The 25,766-nt window shown below is 39.9% G+C and overlaps 1 protein-coding gene across 5 annotated transcripts in view; it reads right to left on the reverse strand.

The window, feature by feature from the left end:
* DNAAF4 (dynein axonemal assembly factor 4) overlaps positions 1-25,484 on the reverse strand; it is a 72,289-nt gene extending 46,805 nt beyond the window's left edge. For 3 of the 5 annotated variants that reach the window (XM_002753504.6, XM_002753503.6, XM_054239671.2), the window contains exons 1-3: positions 12,276-12,446; positions 11,800-11,947; positions 5,473-5,606 (exon numbers count right to left, since the gene is read on the reverse strand). In XM_002753504.6, coding sequence (XP_002753550.1) covers positions 5,473-5,606; positions 11,800-11,947; positions 12,276-12,398 — 405 coding nt within the window. In that variant the 5' untranslated portion in view covers positions 12,399-12,446. Of the gene's footprint in view, positions 1-5,472; positions 5,607-11,799; positions 11,948-12,275; positions 12,447-24,129; positions 24,459-25,445 lie in introns of those variants that run through there. The other 2 variants (XM_035259708.3, XM_078334268.1) reach the window with 2 other exon arrangements.
* Between the last annotated feature and the right edge of the window lie 282 nt (positions 25,485-25,766).

The raw sequence follows: 25,766 nt of genomic DNA on the forward strand, positions 1-25,766 counted from the left end.
AAGATTAAGGTTTCTGGGTTTCAACTTTAAGAAACCACAGCAGGAAAATGCACTTCAAATTTGACCTATCCAGTTTAAAAGATCAGTTGGAAAAGAGTTCTGCTATAGTGAAAAACAAAACAAAAACAAGAAATGATAAAGAAAAATTCAAGATAGAAGAGGCTAACCTACAGAACAAAATAGTGAAGAAGATAAGAAAAGTAGGCAGTAGCAGCTAAGATTACCAAAGAGGGAAAAAAAGCACATTTTGGAAGATTAGTCTGGCATGAGCATTCCAAGTTTCCACTAATCACCTCACATCCCTTTACTTCCACCTCAGTCTCTCCCTTTCAGTCAATGACTCTGCCTCTTTTTTTTTTTTTTTTTTTTTTTGAGATGAAATTTTATTCTTTTAACCCAGGCTAGAGTGCCTTGGTGCAGCCTCAGCTCACTGCAACCTCCTGGGTTCAAGTGATGCTCCTGTTTCAGACTCCAGAGTAGTTGGGATTAAAGACGCCCAGCACCACAACTGGCTAATGTTTGTATTTTTAGTAGAGACAGGGTTTCCCCATGTTGGCCAGGCTGGTCTCGAACTCCTGACCTCAGGGGATCCACCCTCAGCCTTCCAAAGTGCTGGGATTATAGGCATGAGCCACTGCACCTGGTCGACCCTGCCTCTTTAACCAAGCAAAGTAAAAATTCCTGTAATTATCTGTGTGCCTAAGAATTTTCCACATTCTTAGATATCAAGTCTTTTTTCCTGCTAGGCAACATGGTGAGATCCCCATCTCTACCAAAGTTACAGAAACATTAGCAGGGCATGGTGGCATACACCTGTACTCCCAACTACTTGGGAAGCTGAGGCGGGAGTATCTCTTTAGCCTGGGAGGTCAATATTTCAGTTAGCTGTAATTGTGCTACTGCACTCTAGCCTGAGCAACACACCCTGTCTCAAAAAAGAAAAAAATTTTTTAATTAACAAAAAAGACAGAATATCCCTGTATCACTAGAAAAGTGCTTCATCATCAGTCTTCTCTCTTCACTGAATGATCAACCTTTCCCTCTTTACTAGCCTCTGTCTTCAACATATTAATATACACAAAACTTGTCTATCTTAACAAAAACTCTGCTTCCTCCCTGCAACCTCTTCAAACTCATTAGCCAGAATAAGCTGTCTAGAATACAAACCCAACTAATTTTACATTCTTGTTGAAAATCCTGTAAGAGAGTTCTCTATTACCTTTGAGAAATTTTTCAAAATCTTAGGATATTATTTCTGACCAATAAATGTTCCCTCGTGTGCCTTATTTCATGCTTATACAAATTGTAATGTCATTTTCCCATTATACCTCTGTTTCCAAGAAGAAGTATAGTCTATTTTTCCAATCTTTAAATATGGACTTGGCTATGTGACCTGCTGTGGCTAATGGTACATTAGCAAATATGTCACAGCAGAGGCATTAAAGGCACTTATGCAATGGGGTTTTCCCTCTCTTGCTATCAGGAACCTAACTATGATTCATTCTCCAGGAATCAGCACAAACAATATTGCTGTGGATTTCTTGACCATATTCTCAGGTTGAAATACCAATCTTTTACCAGTGTTTTATTTTTCTTTCCTTTTTTTCAGACAGGGCCTCTTACTCTGTCACCCAGGCTGGAATGCAGCAGTGCAATGATCTTGGCTTCCTGCAACTTCTACTTCGTAGATCCAAGTGACCTTCCCACCTCAGCCTTCCAAGTAGCTGGGACAATGGATACACGCCACCACACCTGACAAATTTTTTTGTATTTTTAGTAGAGACAGGGTTTTGCCATGTTTCCTGGACTGGTCACAAACCAGTGTTTTCTTTTTATTCTCCAATTATCTCTTATGCATACTTGGCATAACCTTTGATTTTTCTTGTCTGTCACCTTCTTTAGACTCTAAGTAAAGTGAAAGTAAAGACTGGCTTGTTCAGCTCTCCCTCAGCACCTTTCAATAAGGTCTATTAGTTAATGAATGAGATAGATCTGCAACAAAGAAACAGAGAAGGTGATGTAGTGAACCAAATTTGAAACAATAATGACTTGAAATAAAGATTCATGTTAAACATACATAAAACTCAGCAGGGCATGGTGGCTCATGCCTATAATCCCAGCACTTTGGGAGGCTGAGGCGGGTAGATCACCTGAGGTCAGGAGTTTCAGACAAGCATGGCTAACATGGTGAAACTCTGTCTCTACCTAAAAAATGCAAAAATTAGCCGGGCATGGTGGCACATGCCTGTAGTCCCAGATACTAGGGAGTCTGAGGCAGGAGAATCACTGGAACCTAAAAGGCAGAGGATGCAGTGAGCCAAGATCGAGCCAATGCACTCTGGCCTGGGCAACAAAATGAAACCCTGTCTCAAACAGAAACAAAACTAAAGAAGAAAGCAAAAATTGATGCTCATTTTTAACACTGTTACATAATATCTGAAACCATTGTTTAATGGAGCTTAAAAGAGAATCAAAATACCAGATGGTTTATCTTCCTCTGGGCCCTGTTAAGTGCAGATGTGGATCATCTCACTATCATCATTGCAAGAATAAAGCAGGCCCCCCAAAAAAGGCAGGGCTAGAGATGCCGCAGAGAGATGGGACAGAGACGCTGCAGAGATGGGACCCGAATGTTAATTTAACCACATCTGATCACTGTTCCTATCTGTGAACTTTTTTTGCAAGATGAGTCAAATCCCCCTTTTTATTAAATCCTAATCTTTTCAATTCAAACAGAATAAAGTAAATTGTAATACAGCCATGAATTCTTCCCATCCCCATAGACATACCACTTTGCAATGTGACTTACTTCTTCTTTCCAAGAAGAATATGGTGTATTTTTCCAATCCTTAAATAAGGGCTTGGTTTTGTGACTTGCTGTGGCTAATGGTACATCAGCAAATATGACACAGCAGAAGCTTTAAAAGCACTTCTGCAATGGGGCTTTCCCTCTCCTGATCCTAGGGTCCTTAAGACCACCAAGTAAAAAAACCTGGGCTGGGCTCTGGAAGGAGGAGGCGCCACAATCTCAGCCAAGGCCACCCTAGTATATCCAGTCACAACTGAGCCAGCCTCAGATTACAACACTCATCTAACCAATGCAAAAAAGTTTGAGAAATAAATGTTTGTTGTTTTAAGCCAGTAACTTTTGGATGGTTTGCTACACAGTGTTAAACAAACGGATTAAACATTTGTTTCCCTCAAAAATTCCCACGGTGAAGCTCTATCCCTCAGTGTGACTCTATGGAAGTAATCAAGGATAAATGAAGTTATTAGAGTGTGGCCCTGCTCTGATAGGATTGCTGTCCTTGGAAGAAGAAACACAAAAAAGCTCCCTTGTGTGCTCTCTCTCTCCACCACATGAGAACACAGCAAGAAGTCCTGAAAAACAGAGTCCAACCAGAAAGAGACCCTACCAGACCTTGATCTACGAGAAAATAAATTTCTGCTAAACAACATTTTGTTGTGGTAGCCCAAGCAGAGTAACACCTGTATACATAGCATAGTGAATTGACAGAGCCCCACTAATTATTTTTTAAAAGGTTACTACTTAAAAACTACTCATTTTGGTAGAGGTCCTTCAAGTTTTAAGTTGCCTTCGTCACTATTTGCTCTTACTGGATCATCAAAGTTCTTTTCTGAAAGGTGTCTTAGATTGGACAGGGTAAAAATAGCTTCAGCTACTCAACAAAGTAGACATTTGCCACAGATACATAGCACTAGAGCAATGCATTCATATTAATTCATTCAAATGTCTGAGCACCAATTTACTTGAAAATGGCATAATAAGGATGAAACAAAGTATAGTTCCAACTTTCAACACTACTGAGGGAAAGAGAAAACAGACAATTTGTGGAACAGGATACTTGCTTTTGTAGGTTCTGTACTCTTAATATAACCAATATCTTCATATTTTATATATTAATTCCTCTAAATCACTTTCCAAATACCAAAGTCAAGCTTTCATACATTAGTATATTAGAAACTTCAAGGTACAGCATAGTGGTGCTTCCTTGAACCGCTCTGTTTTGTTATACCAATACAGCCACTGAACTGCTCTGTTTTGTTATACCAATACAGCCACTGAACTGCTCTGTTTTGTTATACCAATACAGCAGTAAGTGTGCCATTATTTAACTGTTTTATTATTTCAGTAAATATTTATTATTGCCACAAATTTAATATTAATTTTTTAAATTCAGGAAAATGATCAAATCGAAAGGCTGATAGCTGTGATCATACAATAAAGAAAAGCTGGAATTAAGTATAGTAAAGGCAGGAATCTTTGACCAGCTGGCCAGTTCAATTACTAAGTAAAAGACAAAGTATGTGGCTGGGTGTGGTGGCTCATGCCTGTAATCCCAACAATTTGGGAGGCTAAGGCGGGTGAATCACTTGACAGGAGTTCCAGACCAGCCTGGCCAACATGGTGAAACCCCATCTCCACTAAAAATACAAAAAAATAGCCGGGTGTGGTGGTGCACATCTGTCATCCCAGTTACTCAGGAGACTGAGGCATGAGAATTGCTTGAACCTGAGAGGTGGAGGTTGCTGTGAGCCAAGATCGTACCACTGATCTCCAGCCCGGGCATCAGAGTCAGACTCCATCTCAAAAAAAAAAAAAAAATAGAATATAACCATAACTATACATAAAAGTTAAGTTGAAGTAATAAAAGAAGTGGAGAAATCTTTGGAATCATGAACTGTTGATAATAAAAAACCATCTTAGTCACAAAAATCTAAAAAAACAGTCCATAAAAATCTTGATTGGATAATATGTATTATAGATTCCTTAGTCATTTCAAGATGTCAAAATGGGAATTTGAGATAAGAAACTTTTTGTATAAACTCGTCAAAATAGGTAACTCTACTGAGACGGAAAGTAGATTAGCAGTTGCCTAGGACTGGGTATTGGGGAAAACAGGGACTGACTGCTAATGGAGATTGGTGTATTTTAGGCGGTGATGAAAAGTTCTCACATTGACTGTAGTGATGGTTACACAACTCCAAAAGTACTAAAAACTATTTAATTGTACACTTTAAATGGGTAAACTATATGGAATGTAAATTATACCTCAAAAAATATATCGCTGATTAAAACTTTCACTTAAAACACTTAACAGTTAAAAATAGTTAATAGTGTTTAAAATATGCCTTTCTGGTTTTACACAATCATGTCCATTATTTCAAGATTTAAAAAGAAGTAAAACACTTGCACCATGGAAGCTTTATGATTTTTACTCCCTTAGAAATAGAACCCTCTCCCTAAAACAGCTGTCCAACTTTTACACCTTTGACCTTCATTCAGATTTTCAAGAACAAATATAAATAGCAGATAGCCTAAAAAACACAGTAAGTCCTATAAACAAAGTATGAAGAAAATGCTGAGGAAGTCCAGTAGCTGAAACTCACTATCTTCACATAGCCTACTATTATCTCTTTAGAGGACTCACCTGTCAATCTGCAGCTTACCTTCATCATGACACTTAGTGCATATTTTTGATCTTCCCGCTTTGCTGCAGCTTTTGCTTCTGTAGCTGCCTTTGCTCTCTCTTGTGCTTGTAAAATAGATTTTTCTCTGATCCTTTGCATCATCTCTTTGTCAACTAAAATGTAAGGAATGTTGATGAATTAGAATTATGATAAATTTGCTTTACTTATGAGAAAATCTACTTAAATAAACTGATCCAGGATGAGATTTCTTTTGACCCAACTTCACAAGGAGCATAGAAAACATTTTTCAATATTAAACTGGCCAGGAAGCTAATAATTAAAAGTAAGCAATTAACTGTCATAATAATGAAAGACTAGAGAATGAAGGAGATGGAGAGGAAGAAGAAGGGAAGGTGGAGGGACACAATAGGCAGGTAATGAGAGGGAGAGAGTAAAGGTGAAAGACACATTTATCCTCTTCCTTCTCTGTTGAGAGACTAGGGCTATTTGCTTATAAACCTGATCACTATAAATCAGCACTCTAAGGTCTCCTAGGAAAGATGAGTTGAGATCACCTAAAATGATCAATCACCTTCAAAAATATAAAGCAGTAACTTACACATAATGAAAGTACAAGAACAGCCCTAGGAAAAATTATAAAGTAGCATGAAAATTTTTTTATATACATACACACACACACACATATATATATATGTATATACATAAAACATCTTACCATTCACAGTTTGTCTGTTTATTTTTCTGAGACAAGGTCTCTGTCATGCAGACTGGAGTGCAGTGGAGCAATCAAAGCTCATTGCAATCTTAACCCCCTAGGCTCATGCAATCTTCCCACCTCAGCCTCCTGAGTAGCTGGGACTATAGGTGTGTGCTACTACATCCAGCTAATTTTTAAATTTTTTGTAGAGACAAGGTCTCACTATATTGCCCAGACTGGTCTTGAACTCCTAAGCTCAAGCAATGCTCCTACCTTGGTCTCCCCAAGTGCTGGAATTACAGCCATGAGTCACTGTGCCAGGCATCACAGTTATCTTTATATTCAACGTGGCTCAATGTTTCACAAACTGCAGGCTGTAATCCATTAGTGGGTAAATTATCTTATAGAAGGAAGGATCAGGGCCTGAGGGAAAAGATCTAGCCTTTGAGCAGAAAAAAAGGAGAGAGGAAAAACATGAGGGGAAGGTAAGTAAAGTGGGGACGAGTAGATAAGGGGTGGGTAGAGGGATGAATCATACCCCAGGCATGGGTTCTGAACTTTCTTTGTGCAGCAAACCCCTTGGCAGAATAGTGAATCCTCACAGACCCTTTCATTAGGTTTTAAAATGTATGAAATAAAATATATAGGACTATAAAGAAACAGTTATATTAAAACACTTATAAAACATTTAAAAAATAAAACTGTGATATACAATTTAAAAAAAATTTTTTTTTTTGAGACAGAGTCTCACTCTGTCGCCCAGGCTGGAGTGCAATGGCATGATCTCGGCTCACTACCCACCTCTCAGGTTCAAGTGATTCTCCTTCCTCAGCCTGCCAAGTAGCTGAGACTACAGACACACACCACCACACCCTGCTAATTGTTGCATATTTAGTAGAGACAGGGTTTCACCATGTTGGCCAGGATGGTCTTGATTTCCTGACCTCGTGATCCACCCGCCTTGGCCTCCCAAAGTGCTGGGATTACAGGCGTGAGCCACTGCACTCGCTCAAACTGTGATACATTATGTGCTTCTTTATTAATACGTTAATATATAGTAGCAAGTCTGATACTGGAATTTCAAAGTAGTAATAGGTATAAAAGAGGTATCTCTGATATGAACATATTTTTTTTTTGTTGATACTACTTGCTATTGTCTGAATGTTTTGCCTCCCTAAAACTCACAGGTTAAAATCCCGGCCCTTACTGTGATGGCATTTGGAGGTGAGGCCTTTTGAGTGGTAGTATTCTTATAAAGAAGGCCCCAGAAAGCAGACTTGTCTCTTCCACCATGCGAAGTCATAGTAAGAAGGTGCCATCTATAGGAAAGTGGGCTCTCACTGCATACCAAATCTACCAGCACCTTGATCTGGACTTCCCAGCCTACACGACTGTGAGAAATAAATTTCTGTTGTTTATAAGCTTCCCAGTTTATGGTATTTTGTGATCATGCCCAGACTAAGATACTACTATTGTTTGCCTATCTTCACAATTAAAGAGAATCTTAAACTTCAGTTAGAGGTAAGTAAAAATCTATAATTTTATTCATCTAGAATCTTAGCTAAGAAGTAGGACTGAAAGTAGGTCTGAAGCCTCTTCTCCTCCCTCCTCCTGTTTAAAAACAGGAAGGCAGACAGCTGAGTCAGCTTCAGGGACAGAAGTAACTGGAAGAGCATTAACTTCCCAAATTAAATACTCCACATCTAACAGAAATAAAGAGTGTATCAAGAAGGAATTTCTAGAAAAAATAAGGAAAATTAGAGTTTGAATAATGAGGCAGATAGTCTTGGTATATAAACTGGAGTTCCACAATATATTATGTGAAAAAAATTGTTAAATAAATAATCCCACTGAATTGCCAGTAAAACTGAGTTTGAGTTCTTTTTTTTTGAGACAGGGTCATGTACTGTCACGCAGATTTGAGTGCAGCAGTGTGAGCAAGGCTCACTGCTGCCTCCAATTCTTGGGCTCAAGTGATCCTCCCAACCTCAGCCCCATAAGTAGCTGGGACTATAGGCACATGCTGCCATGCCTAGCTAATTTTTTTTTTTTTTTAATAGAGGTGAAGTGTCCCTATGTTGCCCAGGCTGGTCCTGACTTCCTGGGCTCAAATGATCCTCTCACCTTGGCCTCCTAAAGTGCTGAGATTACTTTAGGCATGAGCCACTATACTTGGGAAAACTGAGTTTGATTTCTACAGGAATCTCAAACCCGGTTTCTGAAGTAGAATCGATGTTCATTCATTGTGATTTAAATTAGTTATTTGTGGGTTTTTTCTTTTTTTCTTTCTTTTTTTTTTTTTTTTTTTTTTTGAGATGGAGTCTTGCTCTGTTGCCCAGGCTGGACTGCAATGGTGAGATCTCTGCTCATAGCAACCTCCACCTCCTGGGTTCAAGTGTTTCTCCTGCCTTGGCCTCCCTAGTAGCTGGGATTACAGGCACCTGCCACCATGTCTGACTAATTTTTGTATTTTTAGTAGAGAAGGGATTTTACCATGTGGCCAAGCTGGTATCAAACGCCTGACCTCAGATGATCCATCTACTTCCTCCAAAAGTGCTGAGATTACAGGCATGAGCCACCTTGCCCAGCCAGGAATCTGATTCTTTAAAATTCTTTAGATAATCTGGGACTCACTAAAAAAAAGTTAAGTAAACTGGCTATGTTAAACTATCTTAACCAGTATTCTCTGAGCTGAATACCCTATCTTAGAAAAATAAATTCTACCTTTGCCTTGGAAATTAAAAATTAAATTCCACTGTAAGATACCAAGAAAGCCTTCTACCCTCAGGAGTCCATACTCAAGGCTTAATGCCAAAAGGCCCAGCCTGGCCAACATGGTGAAACCCCCTCTCTACTAAAAATAAAAAATTAGCCGGACACAGTGGCAGGCACCTGTAATCCCAGCTACTCTTGAGGCTAAGGCAGAATTGCTTGAACCCAGAAGGCAGAGGTTGTGGTGAGTCAAGATCGTGCCACTGAACTCCAGACTGGGTGACAGAGTGAGACTCCATCTCAAAAACAAAAGAAAAAAAAAAGAAATAAGAAATTCCAGGTAGTAGGCTGGGTGCAGTGGCTCATGCCTGAAATTCCAGCATTTTGGGAGGCCAAAGTGGGAAGATCACTTGAGCCTAGGAATTCAAGATCAGTCGGGCAACATAGTGAGACTCTGTCTCTACAAAAATAGAAATAATTAACTAGGTGTGGTGTTGCACACTTGTAATCCCAGCTACTCAGGAGATCGAGGCAGGAGAATTGCTGGAACCTAGGAGTTTGAGGTTACAATGAGCTATGGTAACACCCCTGCAATGCACTGTTGGTGACAGAGTGAGATCTTATCCCCAAAATTTAAAAAAAAAAAAAAGAAAGAAATACCAGGCAGTAAATATAGAGTATTATAAAACATGACAACTAAAGATGGAAGGAGGAAAACAGAGCAAAATCAGTAGAGGGCAATTACTATCAAAGCTGACTATCAGCACAAACTACCTAGAAGTAGCTCAGTGAGACTACAGACAACTAGCTTTAAAACTGGGGATTTCAGGCCAGGCACAGTGGCTCATGCCTGTAATCCCAGCACTTTGGGAGGTCAAAGCGGGCAGATCACTTGAGATCAGGAGTTCGAGACCAGCCTGGCCAAAATAACAGTGAAACCCTATCTCTACCAAAAAAAAAAAAAAAAACTAACTGGACATGGTGGTATGCGCCTGTGATCCAGGAGAATCACTTGAACCAGGGAGGCAGAGGATGCAGTGACCTGAGATTGTGCCATTGCACTCCAGCCTGGCAACAGAGTGAGACTCCATCTCTCAAAATACAACAACAACAACAAAAAAACCAAAAACTGGAGATTTCAACTTTGGCTGCACACTATAATTCCTGGAAAGCTTTTTAAAAACTACCAACACCTGAGTCCTGTTCCCAGAAACTGATTTGACTGGTTTAGGGTGATTTCCGAGGTCCGTATTATTATTATTATTATTATTATTATTATTATTATTATTGAGATGGAGTCTTGCTCTGTTGCCTAGACTGGAGTGCAATGGCACGATCTTGGCTAACTGCAACCTCCACCTTCCAGGTTCAAGTGATTCTCCAGCCTCAGCCTCCCAAGTAGTTGGGATTACAGGCGCCCACCACCATATCTGGCTAATTTTTCTATTTTTAGTAGAGATGGAGTTTCACCATGTTGGTCAGGCTGGTCTCAAATTCCTGATCTCAAGTGATCCTTCTGCCTCGGCCTCCCAAAGTGCTGGGATTACAGGCATGAGCCACTGCACCCAGCCGAGATCCGTATTATTTTAAAATTCCATCATTGATTCAAATATGTAGCCAGGATTGGGAACATCTGCTCTAGAGTGAAACTGCTAAGGCTCTAATTCCAGCCTGACAGTTACTAGCTGTGTGAGTTTGCCAATTACTCAAAACTTTCTGTGTGCCAGTAGCTTCCCCTGTAAAAAGAAAAAAGGGTAATAATACCTAAGTGACAGGTTGTTTCATGGAATTACAGGCGTGTTAACACCTAAATGTAAGGTTAAGTACTCAATAAAGGCTATATATCAGCAGGGCTTACCCTTAAGATATAATCTTTAATGTGCGCTAACTTTGACTAATTCAGCATTTAGGCTTATATAAATGGCTGCTGAAGCACTATACCATTTAAATTAGGCTCATAAGCCTTTTGTTTTTTCTTAAAAGAGCAATTGAAAGAGTTCAGGATATGCCATCCAAAATATGCTGCTTTGATATATTGATCATTTTGAGTTAAAGGCACTTGAAAAACAGCAAATACAGGCAGAGGTTTTCTCTGAACTCTTAACTGCCTAAAACTAGATTTTCCAAAAGGAACTCAAGTGTCATAAATCCCTTCCACTGGAGTTTCATTAACCAGGGAATATTGACTATTCTCCCAAAAGAAGAGACTACAAGTCAACACCACACACTGACAAATTTTGTTACAAACTGTCATATCTCCTATCTATTCTTCTAAAGGACCCATTCATCTTTCCTAAAAATAATTTACTGTTCTAAGTGGCTTATATCCCCTCTCCCTTCCCCTAATGAGAGTCCCTAAGCTCTCAAATCTCAATGCTTTGGGGGCTATTCACTTTTTTCCCTGTAATGCCCCCAAGCACTAATATTAAAAATTAGTAAGTTTCTATACATTTTATTCTGTCAATCCTCCTGTTGTTAGCTTATTTCATGGACCCAGCCATCAAACCTTGTAGAGTAAAAGGAAAGTCTATCTGGCCAGGTACAGTGGCCCACACCTGTAATCCCAGCACTTTGGGAGGTTGAGGTGGGTGGATCACTTCAGGTCGGGAGTTTGAGACCAGCCTGGCCAACATGGCAAAACACTCTACTAAAAATAAAAATAAAAAAAATTAGCCAGAGAGGTGGTGGGCACCTTTAATCCCAGATAGTTGGGAGGCTGAAGTGGGAGAATCATTTGAACCCGGTGGGCAGAGGTTGCAGTGAGCCGAGATCTGGTTACTGCACTCCTGCCTGGGTGACAGAGTCAGACTCAAAAAAAAAAAAACAAAGTATATTTTCCCCAACACAATAATATAGGTGTTTCAAAAGAGAATTTTTTATAAGGTCTGAAACAAAAAAGGTACAACCAGATGAACATCTTTTAATAAAGAACTTACCGCCTGTCACAGAAAGGGTCTCCCACATGGCCGCTTCTTTTTTATACAAGGTGAAGACAATGGTGTCATTCCCAATCTTTGCTTTGCTGTTCTCATCGTCTATGGGAGCATAAAGAAATGCTTCAAATAAAAATGGAGGAAAGTTGACCTATGCAAAAGGGTGAAAACGGAAACTAAGTTAGTTGCACAAATTAATCACGCGTATTAAGAAATACATGAAAAAGGTAAAATAACTTTCCAAAGGGCCCAATAAAGTTGTTCCAGGTAGTGAAAGATTAGTAAAAGTAATCTCTGATCTGATCTGATGATGTGTCTACTGATGATGTGTCACCTGTATGGGATTCATTTTTTTAACAGGATTCAAAATTTAGGACCTTTATCTGCAAAGATGAACCTGTTGCTCAGGCCCAGCCGCGCTCTTGCAGAAACTTCGTACTACACGCCGGGAGACCAGCAGGCAAGACTTGCATTCTTACCTTCAGATAGTTTTCCGTGCAGAACACGTCCGTGTCTCTGACGCACACGCCTTTGAGGGGCAGAGAGAGAAAGACCGCAGTCTTCGTCTGCTGCCAGCTGTAATCGCTAACTTGAAGAGGCATCCCGGGAGCGGAGGAAGGGGAGAGCTCGGGTGGCTGCTGCTTGCCACTGCTTGGTTGCTAGGGAAGCTGGGGTTACCAGGCACCACCCCTTCCGGGTCAGACCCGCCGGGAGCCCTGGGTTTCCAGCGTGCTCCATCGCCACCACCCCCCCCTCCTCTCTAGGCGCCCAGGCCGGACTGTGATGCCAGTTCTTGGGGTTACCTTATTCCTTACGGTCTGAGCGAATGTTCAAACAAGTAGGCCCATATCCTCTGCTTAAGAAAAAAAAGCAGTTCAAGCCTGATAATGCTAAGGAGGGCTGTGGGCTTAAGGCTCGGGAAAGCAGCCCATGAGGAGCAGGTGCAACGCCCATACGCCATCGGTGCGGTGTTTTGTCTATGTGTTCTGCCCGAGGCTCTTAAGAATTAGCACCAGTTGTTCTGTTTGGAAATTTCTTGATTATACAGACTATGAACAAATGTGAACCTGAAAGAGCCAAGCCGTCAAGATCCAGAGTGACTAACTGGGTCTAAATTTAAAATAGAGCCACGTAGCCATTTACCGACTAGAAGTCACACATGGACTCTGCATTCCCACCAAACACACACCTCTGTTCAGTGATGGGACTTCTAGGGCTTACCTGTCTCAACCAATCGGGGCTCAGCTGTATCAGCCAATCAGAACTAAGTGCAGTTCAATCCTTCATTTGTACAAACAGACCTGATTGGGAACCTGAGCAGAAACTTATGCTACAAAACCCAGACCCTCCCTTTGTTCTCTGGAATGCACCTTTGTTTTATACCTAAGGCTTCAACTCCCTAGTTTGCAAACTATTCACTGAAATAGTTGCTTCCTTCCAAATTCCTCTTCAGAGAACTTTTGTTCACAACACATATGGGAGCTCGTCTAAGCTACTGTATTCTGCAAATCCTATCAACTGTAAGGCTGCCAAAAGCACTTATGTAGGTTTAATCCAAAGTTTGAAAACTGGGGAGAAACGACCTTATGATTCATTTGACAAATGCTTTGCTACAAATCAGGAGTAGGGTAAATTGGAATTAACACTGACACATTCCACAACTGCTTAAGTAGAATCTGAACTTTGGCGCGGCAGAGAAGCTTGAAGATTATGTAGTCTTATTCTACATATTTAAGGAATCTGAAACCTATACACTGAAACCATTTTCGTATAAATTAGTAGCAGACCATCATTATAATCCTGATCTCGTAACTCCCATTCCAGTGGTTTTTACTCCAGGCTGTTTTCTGTACACCCAGTTTATAAATTACTGGGATGTGATGCTAAAACAGTGAATGTATACAACATTTAGCATTTAGGTACATGCAAGTTACTTGCCACTTGGGACTTTTTATTTTTAACTTTTTTTTTTTTTTTAACAGAGAAACTGGGCCTTTCAGGAAATCTGAAAGTATAATACATAATCCTGGATTTTAAACTTATTTACTTTTGGAGGCTTTTCTTTCGCACAAATTTCAAAGCTCCTTAGAAATTCCTTAAGGAAAGATAAGAAGCAACAGACTTGAAGAGAAAACAATCTTTTTCCCCACTCAGGGCACCCTCACTACTTTAGGAGTTCATCATCTCAAGCTTTTAGTAACTTTGTTTTTGGGGTTTTTTTTTTTTTGAGACAGAGTTTCATTCTTTTTGCCCAGACTGGAGTGCAATGGTGTGATCTTGGCTCACTGCAACCTCTGCTTCCCAGGATTACAGGCATGTATCACCATGCCCGGTAATTTTTGTATTTTTACTAGAGACGAGGTTTCACCATGTTGGTCAGGCTGGTCTCGAACTCCTGACCTCGTGATCCACCCACCTCGGCCTCCCAAAGTGCTGGGATTACAGGCATGAGCCATCCTGCCCAGCCGCTTCTGGTAACTTTGAATACTGGGAGTCATCCTAGACTTCCTTTCCCTTGTCCCTTTAAGCTCGAATCCCATGGATTTCTTTACATTGCTTTTGTCATTTTCCCCCTTTTGTTCTATTACCACTTATACCATACTGTTTCCAAATCTTACATGTCTTCAAAAGACAGGGTTTATGCATTTGTTTCATATAAAATGTTAAAGTCCCGGTTCTCCCACTATATAGAAATATAAGTGAGATTATATATTAATGAAAAATAATATAAAGGATATTTTGTGCTGTTGGGGATTTCAGGAAAATCTGTTAGCAATTACTTTGCTAAAAACATAAACATCTCTGCAGTGAAATTATTCTCCTTACTACCATGATCTTGCTAAACTTTTAGACTCTGAATGAATTATATCTTAAAAACTTGGTAAGTTTTGGCCGGGTGCGGTGGCTCAAGCCTGTAATCCCAGCCCTTTGGGAGGCTGAGGCGGGTGGATCCACAAGGTCAAGATATCGAGACCATCCTGGTCAACATGGTAAAACCCCGTCTCTACTAAAGATACAAAAAATTAGCTGGGCATGGTGGCGCATGCCTGTAATCCCAGCTACTCAGGAGGCTGAGGCAGGAGAATTGCCTGAGCCCAGGAGGCGGAGGTTGCAGTGAGCCAAGATTGCGCCATTGCACTCCAGCCTGGGTAACAAGAGCAAAACTCCGTCTCAAAAAAAAAAAAAAAAAAAAACTTGGTAAGTTTTATTACAGAATCATTCCATCAAGTGACACCAATTTAAAGCATCATTAATTTTTGTCCACTGTCTCATGATTTAGGTACTTATTTAAACAGAATTTCACAAACCTAAACACTAACTCAATCTTAAAGTCTTAAACTGTATTTCTTATTAGATTTTTAAAAACGAAAAGCTCTAGTCTCACTCATGGATAGATAGAAATTTGATAGATGCAAAAGTAGTTCTGCATGAAGGTGAGGGAATGCAAAGAAAGAAATGGCTATACGTGGTGCTGGGAGAAATGGTTACCATATGGAAAAAATAAGATTGTATCTCTACCTGGATATGGTGTCATACACAAAAATGAAGGTGAACCAAAGACATAGAAATTGGAAACCTAAAAAATATTAGAGTAATAAAGGATTTTTCTTTTTTGTTTTGAGATGGAATCTCACTCTTTAGTCAAGCTGGAGTACAGTGGCATGATATTGGTTCACTGCAACCTCTGCCTCCCGGGTTCAAGCGATTCTGCTGCCTCAGCCTCCTGAGTATCTGGGACTACAGGCATGCACCACCACACCCAGCTAATTTTTGTATATATTTTTTTTTATTTGAGACAGAGTCTCAGTCTGTAGCCCAGGCTGGAGTGCAGTGGCTCCATCTTGGCTCACTGTAACCTCTGCCTCCCAGGTTCATGCGATTCTGAGTAGCTGGGATTACAGGCACACGCCACCACATCCAACTAATTTTTTTGTATTTTTAGTAGAGACAGGGTTTCACCATGTTGGTCAGGCTGGTCTCGAACTCCTGACCTCAGGATCCACCTGCCTCAGACTCCCAAAGTGCTGGGATTACAGGCATGAGCCACCACACCTGGCCTAATTTTTGTATTTTTAGTAGAGATGGGATTTCACCATGCTGGCCAGGATGGTCTCGATCTTTTTTGTTGTTGCTGTTCTTTTTATATATATATTTCTATTATTATTATTATTATTATACTTCAGGTTCTGGGGTACATGTGCAGATCGTGCAGGATTGTTGCATAGGTACATACATGGCAAGGTGATTTGCTGCCTCCATCCTCTGTCACCTATATCTGGCATTTCTCCCCAAGTTATCCCTCCCCAACCTCCCCGGACTCAATCTTCTGATCTCATGATCCACCCACCTCAGCCTCCCAAAGTGCTGGGATTACAGGCATGAGCCACCATCCTGGCTGGATTTCTTAAATATAACACAAAAAGCACTAATCATGAAGGCAAAAATTAAAAACAAACTAAAATTAGGAAGTGGTGCTCACTAGGCAAAAAAAAAAGGAAAGAATAAAGAAGTGATGCTCACCAAAGGGCATAATAAAGACCGTGAAGATCTCTGAAATGTGCCCTTCAGCTAGAGACACAGGGACATTTGTGGTTGAAGAAGCTGAATTTATGCTTACTGAGCAAGAGCAAACACACATCATGGGATGTCTCATTAAGACAGTGTCAGCATTTGGGGGAAGGTCTAAGGGAGGTTTGGTTCCCCATAGTTTGGGAGTTTTCAGAAAGCAAGGGTAATTCTATTGATGGAGTTTAGGACATGCTACCCCAAGCTATGGCACTTTAATTAAATTATTAAAATTTAAATATTTAGAAATTAAGTATTTTAAGCTGAAGGAACTGGAGGAGTCTCTGACCTTTGCCTTCCCCAGTCCTTCTCCCATGAAACAGGTCATAAGACCCTATGTGAGAAGTGTTCTCCCTGTACTCAAAGGAAAGAAACATCCTTATCTCCAAATAAAAAATCTGAACAAACAAGGAGTGCGAAGGTCTCCCCAGTGCAGCTTAGCTCTGCCTACACTTAGCTCGTTTCCTGTGTATTATTACATTTGCCTATGACTTTTCATTCTCCATCAAACCTAGCATAAAAATGCTCAGGTTTAATAATTTCTTCCATTCTTCATGTCCTTATGAAGGCTCCCATGTAATATACAACTTACATTGAATAAATTTGCATGCTTTTCTCTTGTTAATCTGTCTTTTCTTACAGAGGCCCCAGTGAAGAACCTAGAAGGGCAGAAGCAAAAGGTATTTTTTTCTTCCCTACATGATAGTAAAAAAGTAGATTTTACTCATTTTATCCAGAAAAAAAGATAGTCTGTTATTTTATGGGTGACACAAAGACCTTGTTTTTGCCTATGCTTAGATAATATTATGAAGTGGCCTTATTTTGTCTCATTTTATTATGATCTCAGAGTACTTTTATCTCAGCTTGGTATTCTATGAGACTGAAATTGTTATGTTCAACAGAATAATATCATGGCCAAGCTGTGAGTGCCAGGTCAGCTTCTGAGTATCAGGGACTGCTTTTTTCCCCCTCTTTCTCAATAATCAACAGATAACATATAAACAAAATATAGAAAGATAAAGAAACACAACCCCACAATAAAATGGGAAAATTGGCAAAATCTTATTAATGTGAATACCTACGTATTTTATAACTAGCAATTCCACTCCTATGTATATTTCTTAGAGATTCCTACCAAGTTTCTAGGTGATGCTGATGCTTTGTGAACCACCGTCCTACAACAGGGTTTTTCAACCTCCACACTATGAACAGTATAGGCTGGATCATTTTGGATCATTTAGGCTGCCCTGTGCATTTTAGGATGTTTAGCAGCAACCACCCTCTTAATTCTAGTATCACTCCTGAGATCTAATAATAGAAGTCTCTCCAGACATTGCCAAATATCTTCTGGGTTTGGAGGGATAGAAATAGCAAAATTTCCCCCATCTGAGAATTACTGCCCTAGAAAAAGTGTTGGTTCTATACACTTGGAAACATTTATAAGTGTTCATAGCAGCTTCATAGAAAAAACCTGCAAACAAGCCAAATGTCTTTCAGCAGGTATATACACAAAACAGAGTATCATACAACAATAAGAAAGAGTGAATGATAGCTATACATTGGATGGATGGGTTTAAAAAGCAAGTCAAATAATGTCCCTGAGGAATAATGCCATTTTATAAGACTTTTTCTTGCTTTCTTTTCTTTTTTTCTTTTTTGAGATGAAGTTTCACTCTTGTGGCCCAGGCTGGCCCAGCTCACTGCAATCTCCATTTCCCAGGTTCAAGTGATTTTCCTGTCTCAGCCTCCTGGGTAGCTGGGATTATAGGCACCTGCCATCATGCCCAGCTAATTTTTGTATTTTTAACAGAGACAGGGTTTCACCATGCTGGCCAAGCTGGTCTTGAACTTTTGACTTCAGGTGATCCACCCACCTCACTTTTCCAAAGTTCTGGGATTACAGGCATGAGCCACTGTGCCTGGCCTTTATAAAACTTTTGAACAAAGGAAACTAAATCCTCTGGATAAGGATTCCTAAGTATGTGGTAAAACTAAATAAACACTTCTCTACTTACAATGGGGTCACCTCCTAATAAACCCATCATAAGTTGAAAGTATCCTATGTCAAAATACATTTAATACACCTAACCTACCAAACGTCATAGCTTAGCCTACCGTACCTTAAACATGCTCCAAAAACTGACATTAGCCTACACTTGGGCAAAATCATCTAACGCGAAGCCTATTTTACAATAAAGTGTCTAATATATTCTGTAATTTACTGAATCCTGTACTAAAAATAAAAAACATAATGGTTCCTGCTGGGTAATTTGTGGATAAAAAAGAAAAAGAAAAAAAGAAGAAGAAAAACCATAATGGTTGTATGGATACTCAGAGCATGGATTTCACTGAATGCATATAGCTTTTGCATCACTGTAAAGTTAGGAAATAGAAGTGGAAACATCGTAAGTCAGGGGTTATCTGTAAAGGCATGCACTAGAAAGGACAGTGGTTAACTCTTATGTGAAGTTCATGCCAGTGGGACTCTTTGTGGTAAGCAACAGAACTGACTGCCACATAGTCACACTGTATGAATTAAAATGAAGGTCCTGGATGCACATGGTGTCTCACGCCGGTAATCTCAGCACTTTGGGAGTATCACTTGAGGCCAGGAGTTCAGGTTATAGTGAGCTATGATTATGCCACTCTAGCTAGGGTAGCAGAGTGGACTATCTAAGATAAAATAAAACAATAAATAAAATAAATAAATACAATTAAAATTAAATACAGAAGTTCTCAGAATGTAGTCCTTCCCACACCACCAGCAATATCACCATCATCTAGGGACCTTTAGAAATGCAAATTCCCAGACCCCTTTTAGACCTATTGAACTGGAAGTTCTGGAAGTGGGGCCCAGCAATCTGTGTTTTATCAAGCCTACCAGGTAATTTTTATACACATCGAAGTTTGAGAACCACTAGAACAAGGGGTAAGTTTTACTGGGGTAAGGGGAAACTTACAAAACCAAGAGAAAACATAGGTTCTCCCCTTCTCTCATCATCCCAAGGGGCAAAATGCTGGGCCAGAGTACTCTGCTGGATCTGTGGTGTGGGTTTGCATAATAGGCGAGGAATCCCATCCCCTTGTTGCTCTCCTTTTTGTAGGGCACATGCTAAAAGAACCTTGTCAGTAAGGAAACCACTAGAGCACCAGGCAATCTGTTCATAGGCACTTTTTGAGAAAGCCCTCTATACAGTATCTGGAGACCATGGGTCACATAGAGAGTTGTTGGAACTTGTGTTGGAAGAAACTATCCATCCCATGAAAAGCTGAGTTCAGGCGTAGCCCCTCCCTCTGTGAGCCAGAAGGTCCAGTTCCCACTGGCTGGTTGCCCAGAAAAATCCAGAGAGAGTGGCCGGGCAGGGTGGCTCAACACCTGTAATCCCAGCACTTTGGGAAGCCGAGGCAGGTGGATCACGAGGTCATGAGTTCAAGACCAGCTTGACCAACATGGTGAAACCTCGTCTCTACTAAAAATATAAAAATTAGCCAGGCATGGTGGCACAGGCCTGTAATCCCAGCTACTTGGGAGGCTGAGGGAGGAGAATCGCTTGAACCAGGGAGGCAGAGGTTGCACTCCACCCTGGGCAACAGAGTGAGACTTCATCTCAAAGAAAAGAAAAGAAAATCCAGAGAGAACACCCAAGGTTGTTTTTGTTTGATTCTGTTCATTGCATTAAAACATGGAAATTGACAGGTGTATTAGTCTGTTCTCACGCTGCTAATAAAGACATATCCAAGACTGATTAAAAAGAAAGAAGTTTGACTCACAGTCCTGCAGGGCTGGGGAGGCCTCAGGAATCTTACAATCATGGTGGAAAGGGAAGTAAACATGTCCTTCTTCACATGACACCAGCAAGAAGTGCAGAGCAAAGTAGGGGGAAGCCTCTTATAAAATCATCAGATCTCATGAGAACTCACTCTATCATGAGAGCAGCATGGAGATAACTGCCCCTATGATTCAATTACCTCTCACTGGGTCCCCATGTGGGGATTACGGGAGCTACAATTCAAGATGACATTTCGGTGGCAACACAGCAAAACCACATCACCACGTTATTTTTTTCCTGTCTCTCTAAATTTCAGTGACAGATTTATACGTATCCTTTTTATTATTCATAGTTTATGTATGTAAATACATAAATTATTTTATTTGTAATGAATATTACAAGATTAAAGTAAAAATTTAAAAACAAGCTCTATCGTACATGAGCACACTTTTTTTTTAATTGCATGTCCTGAGGTTCTTAGTGAGTAAATGAACATTAGGAAGCACAGATTAAATATTATTTACTATTCATAACCTAAAATTAATTACCTATAATTTTATTTACTTTTGATGGAGAAATTTCTAAATTTTGCCATTGGAAGAGGTTGCTTTCTATGTCCTTTTAACACCATTTTGGAACTTTACAAGGCATTTAAAAGTATCCCTGATTCTGGCAGCAAGATGACTTAGGTCCACCTTAAAGTTTTTTTTTTTTTTTTTCTCTCTCTAGGAAATGAAATTCTCCAAGAACTTTTTGTTATATTTAGTGGAGAATAGCTTTACAGACCAAAATCTAGGCACTAGGTTTTAAATGCATTAGTTATTTTACCATTTTATATTTGGGCTTTAGGAAATGATAATGTGATTTACAGTTAAATGAGAATATCTAGGTAGAGGTCACGTAGAAAGGGAGGTGGCCCTGCATACCTTTCCTTTTGTTTTGAGTCCTGATATCTTAGATATATATTTATAGGGTACAAGTCTATTAGACTTGTTTTGGTACAACACCAGTTATTTAATTTGTTTGTTTGTTTTGTTTTGTTTTTGAGGTGGAGTCTTGCTCTTTTGCCCAGACCGGAGTGCAGTGGTGTGATCTCACCTCACTGCAACCTCTGTCTCCTGGGTTCAAGTGATTCTCCTGCCTAGCCTCCCTATTAGCTAGGACTACAGGTGTGCACTACCATGCCTGGCTAATTTTTTTGCATTTTTAGTAGACAGGGTTTCACCATGTTGGCCAGGCTGGTCTTGAATGCTTGACCTCAAGTGATCCACCCATCTCAGCCTCCCAAAGTGCTGGGATTACCAGTGTGAGCCACCTTACCCACCCTAGTTACTTAATTTTTTAAAAAAAGTTTTAAGGGAACTCTTAAGGTGAACAGCTATTATTATTATTACTTTATTTATTTACTTATTTATTTACTGCAGAGCTAGCTGAGGTTTTATTTTGGACAAAAAAAAAGCAATTGAATTGTTTTGAAGCTGGGCAAGTGGGGAGGGCCCAGGCAGTAAACTCCCCTGCAGGTGGGCTGAGGGCTAGGGCTGAGCCTCAGGTGGGTCTCCTGTTTCCTGTGCTCCCCTGCACAGGGGCCTCCCTCCCAGGCTCTGGGGCTGCCTCAGGAGGGGCAGGTTGGGAGTGACTGCTGCAGTTGTTCACTTGGGCAGGACATCAGAGGACTCACACACCAGCCTCCCATCATGGGTCTCAATCTACACAACCAAGACCCGGTGGAGCTGGTGCGGCTGAAGGAGCCGGAGCCTGCACCGGAGTCAAAGTTGGAGCCCAGGCCATAGCTGAGGCCAGGGCTTGTGAGGGCCTCACAGGCGGAGCTCAGAATACCTGCATAATTGCTAGTGGTCTCCTATGGATACTCGTGGAGAACAGCTATTATTAAGTAGAATTTTGTTTGCTTAATTAATCCTTAAAGAAGAGTAATAAGGGGAGAATATAAACAAACATGAAGGTTTTTTTTTGTTTTGTCCACGTTTTTAAAAACTGAGTTTAGTTTATAATTGAGTAGAGCTTAAAATGTTAATATTTGGTCATTACATAATTACAGATTTTGATTTGGATTTATAACCTATACCAAAATATTAAATTGCTGAGAAAATGTATTAAAGTATATCAGTATGTTTAACCACATTAATATTGAAATACAATTAATATTATTCATGAAATATTAAACAATTACCCTGTACATATGAATCAAATGTTACATAGTAGTTATAAATTTAACTTTATCATTATAAATTTTAAATTATCATTTTTTTTAGACATAGGGTCTCACTCTGTTACCCAGGCAATCCAGTGGTGCTGTCATCATACCTCTCTGCAGTCTTGAACACCTGTGCTGAAGCCTCCCTCCCACCTCAGCCTCCCAAAGCGCTGGGATTTCAGTCATGCACCTCTACACTCAGCCAATTCTACTTTTATTAGCTGTATGATCGTGAGTAAGGTTCTCTCCCCTGAGCCTTAGTTTTCTCATCTGTAAAACACAGGCACTAATATCTATATTTAGGGTATTGAAAGGATTAATTATGATTTTGTGTAAAGCGCTTATTATTTTTGCTACTTTATTCAGACATTTGAGCAGATCCATCATTTTCTTCTTGGACTTTACTAGAAGCATATTTTTTTTTACTTTTCTGTAGAGACAGGGTCTTAATATTTTGCCCAGGCTGGTTTTGAACTCTTGGCCTCAAGCAATCTTCCCACTTCAGCCTCCCAAAGTGTTGGAATTACAGTCATGAGCCACCATGCCCAATACAATTACTTTTCTGATCCACATCCTGACAGACATGAGATGGTTTCTTCTTCCATCTGAATGAGAACAACACTGAAGCTTTTAATATTCACGAACTGAATGCTTTTGAATTTGACAACTATACCTATGATAGTGTGTTTGGTCATTTTTGCATGCTGTAAATACCTGATGCTGGATAATTTATAAAGCACACATCTTTAATGGGCTCATGGTTCTGCAGGCTTTACAAGAAGCATAGTGTCGCCATCTGCTTCTGGCGAGGCCTCAGAAATCATGGCGGAAGGCAACAGAAAGCAAGCATGTCCCATAGTGAAAGTGGGAGAAAGAGAGACAGGAGGAGATGCAACACACTTTTAAACAACCAGATCTTGGGTGAACTCAGAGTGAGAAAAGGGTCATCACCAAAGGGATGGTGCTAAGCTATTCATGAGGGATCCTCCCACATGATCCAAACACCTCCCACCAGGCCCCACCTCCAACACTGATTACATCTCAACATGAGATTTGGAAGGGATAAACATCCAAATCATATCATATAGGCACCACAAATCCAGTCAATCTCCAAGTCCTAAATATCTCTTAGATCCACCCACTTTTCACTGCTTCTGTCTTAATTTCTTGATGAATCAATAGCTGAGGATACCAACTCTATAGTCTTCTGCGATGCCCTAAGCGTTTCCTCCTGAGTTAAAGACCCAGATTTCCCTTTCTTTGTTCCTTTTTTTCCTTTCCTTCCCTTTTCTTTCTTTCTTTCCTTCTTTCTTCCTTCTTTCTTTCTTTCTTTTTCTTTCTTTCTCTTTCTCTCTCTCTCTTTCTTTCTTTTGCAAAATGGTGGTCTTGCTATGTTGACCAGACTAGCCTTGAACTCCTGGCCTCCAGCGATCCTCCCATCTTGGCCTTCCAAAGTGCTGGGAGCCACTGCACCCAGCTAAGACCCACTTTCTAACCTATGACTTATAGGAAAGTCTTCAGGTTTGCATGAGAGAAAAGCAGAAATAACCTGCCAATGATAATGCTGAATAACTGATGCTAAATGAGAATGGAGGAGAGAAGAATTCTGTACTAGTGTACTATATATAACTGTTTAATAAGGATTGGGTCAATATTTTCCCCAAAGGAAAGAACATACTATGAATAGTGAATGCACTGAAAAATTATGTTACGCATATAATCTCTGAAATATGTTTATATTAGTACTATTTACCTAAAAATTGAACTAGAAAAGGTTGAACTTACCTTTAGATTTGACAACTCTTCCCATGCAGTTATTACAGTACTGTTGTGATAATTCAGAACTATGAAACATATCAGGCAATTTCAATTATTTTTCCCATTCCTTTTTTAGTAATGAATAAATCTAGTGGCCAGACGCAGTGGCTCATGCCTGTAATCCCAGCAAGTTGGGAGGCCAAGGTGGGCAGATCATGAGATCAGGAGATCGAGACCATCCTGAGCAGCATGGTGAAACCCCATCTCTACTAAAAACACAAAAATTAGCTGGCCATGGTGCTGCGCTCCTGTAGACCCAGTTACTCGGGAGGTTGAGGCAGGAGAATCACTTCAACCTGAGAAGTAGAGGTTGCAAAAAAAAAAAAAAATACAACTTTGTAATTTCTAGGGGCCTTTTGGGAAAACTCAAACACGGTTAAATCTAAAAGACAGCTTGAATTTTTAAAAACATAATTTAGGGTTTGATCTTGGGAAAGCATAATCAAAAAGTTATCATATGAGAATTTGTTACTTGATTAAAAAAAAATCATAGAACTTTGAGAACAATGAATGATTTTCACTTGACTACCTATAAACAAGGTTGTGGTAGGAGGTGACATTGCATCTGGTGGTGCCTAGAGATAAGAAAACGATAGAGTGAAAAAACTCATAAAAATTGTGTTTTTTACATAACACAGTTGTAAAAAACTACCTTTTTCAGTATGAGTACTTTGTTTTTTGTTTTTGTTTTAAAGCGTGGTAATCAAGGCCATGACAAAACCAGCATGAAGCAAAGAAAACGTTTCTGGTGAGATAAAATTTCAGGCTGGGCACAGTGGCTCACAACTATACCCGTAGCACTTTGGGAAACTGAGGTGAGCAGATCATTTGAAGCTTGAGCTCAGTAGTTTGAGACCAGCTTGAGCAACATAGTGAGATGCTGTCTCTACAAAACAAAACAAAAAAAACATTACCCAGCCATGGTGGCTCGCACCTGTAGTCCCAGCTACTCAGGAGGCTTAGGTGGGAGGATCGCTTGAGCCCAGGAGCTAAAGGCTGCAATAATCCATGCACCACTGCACTCCAGCCTGGGTGACAGAGCAAGACCCTGTCTCAAAAAAAATTATTTCATTATCTGCATAAACTGAAGGCAAAAAAAATAAATAACCTACCTGTGGTTAACAACAGACTGAAGGCTCTAAGACCAATTTATCATTTTAATATAAGCTTAAAAATAAATTATAATTTTGTATTAACCTAATCTTTGACAGTTAAAAACTTTACATTTTTACTTTATCTTAAATTTCTACTCATAAAACTCATACAAAGTGGGCAAAACTTACCAATGATTGTAACAAATTTTGTCTCTTCTTTTCAGGCTCATTATCTATAGATAAGATAAACCAAGAAAAATAAAGTTCACTGTTTGCATGACTTTAATTTTCCTCACCATTCAAGTTTCATCCTTTACTATCTTCTTTAACATTCTACATCAAACACTTTACTTTAAAAAATACTTTTTTTTTTTGAGACGGAGTCTTCCTCCGTTGCCCAGGCTGGAGTGCAATGGCATGATCTCTGTTCACTGCAACCTCCACCTCCTGGGTTCAAGCCATTCTCCTCCAGAGTAGCTGAAATTACAGACGCCCGCCATCATGCCCAGC

This window comes from Callithrix jacchus, chromosome 8, assembly GCF_049354715.1.
Source record: "Callithrix jacchus isolate 240 chromosome 8, calJac240_pri, whole genome shotgun sequence".
Classification (NCBI taxonomy): Eukaryota; Metazoa; Chordata; class Mammalia; order Primates; family Cebidae; genus Callithrix; species Callithrix jacchus.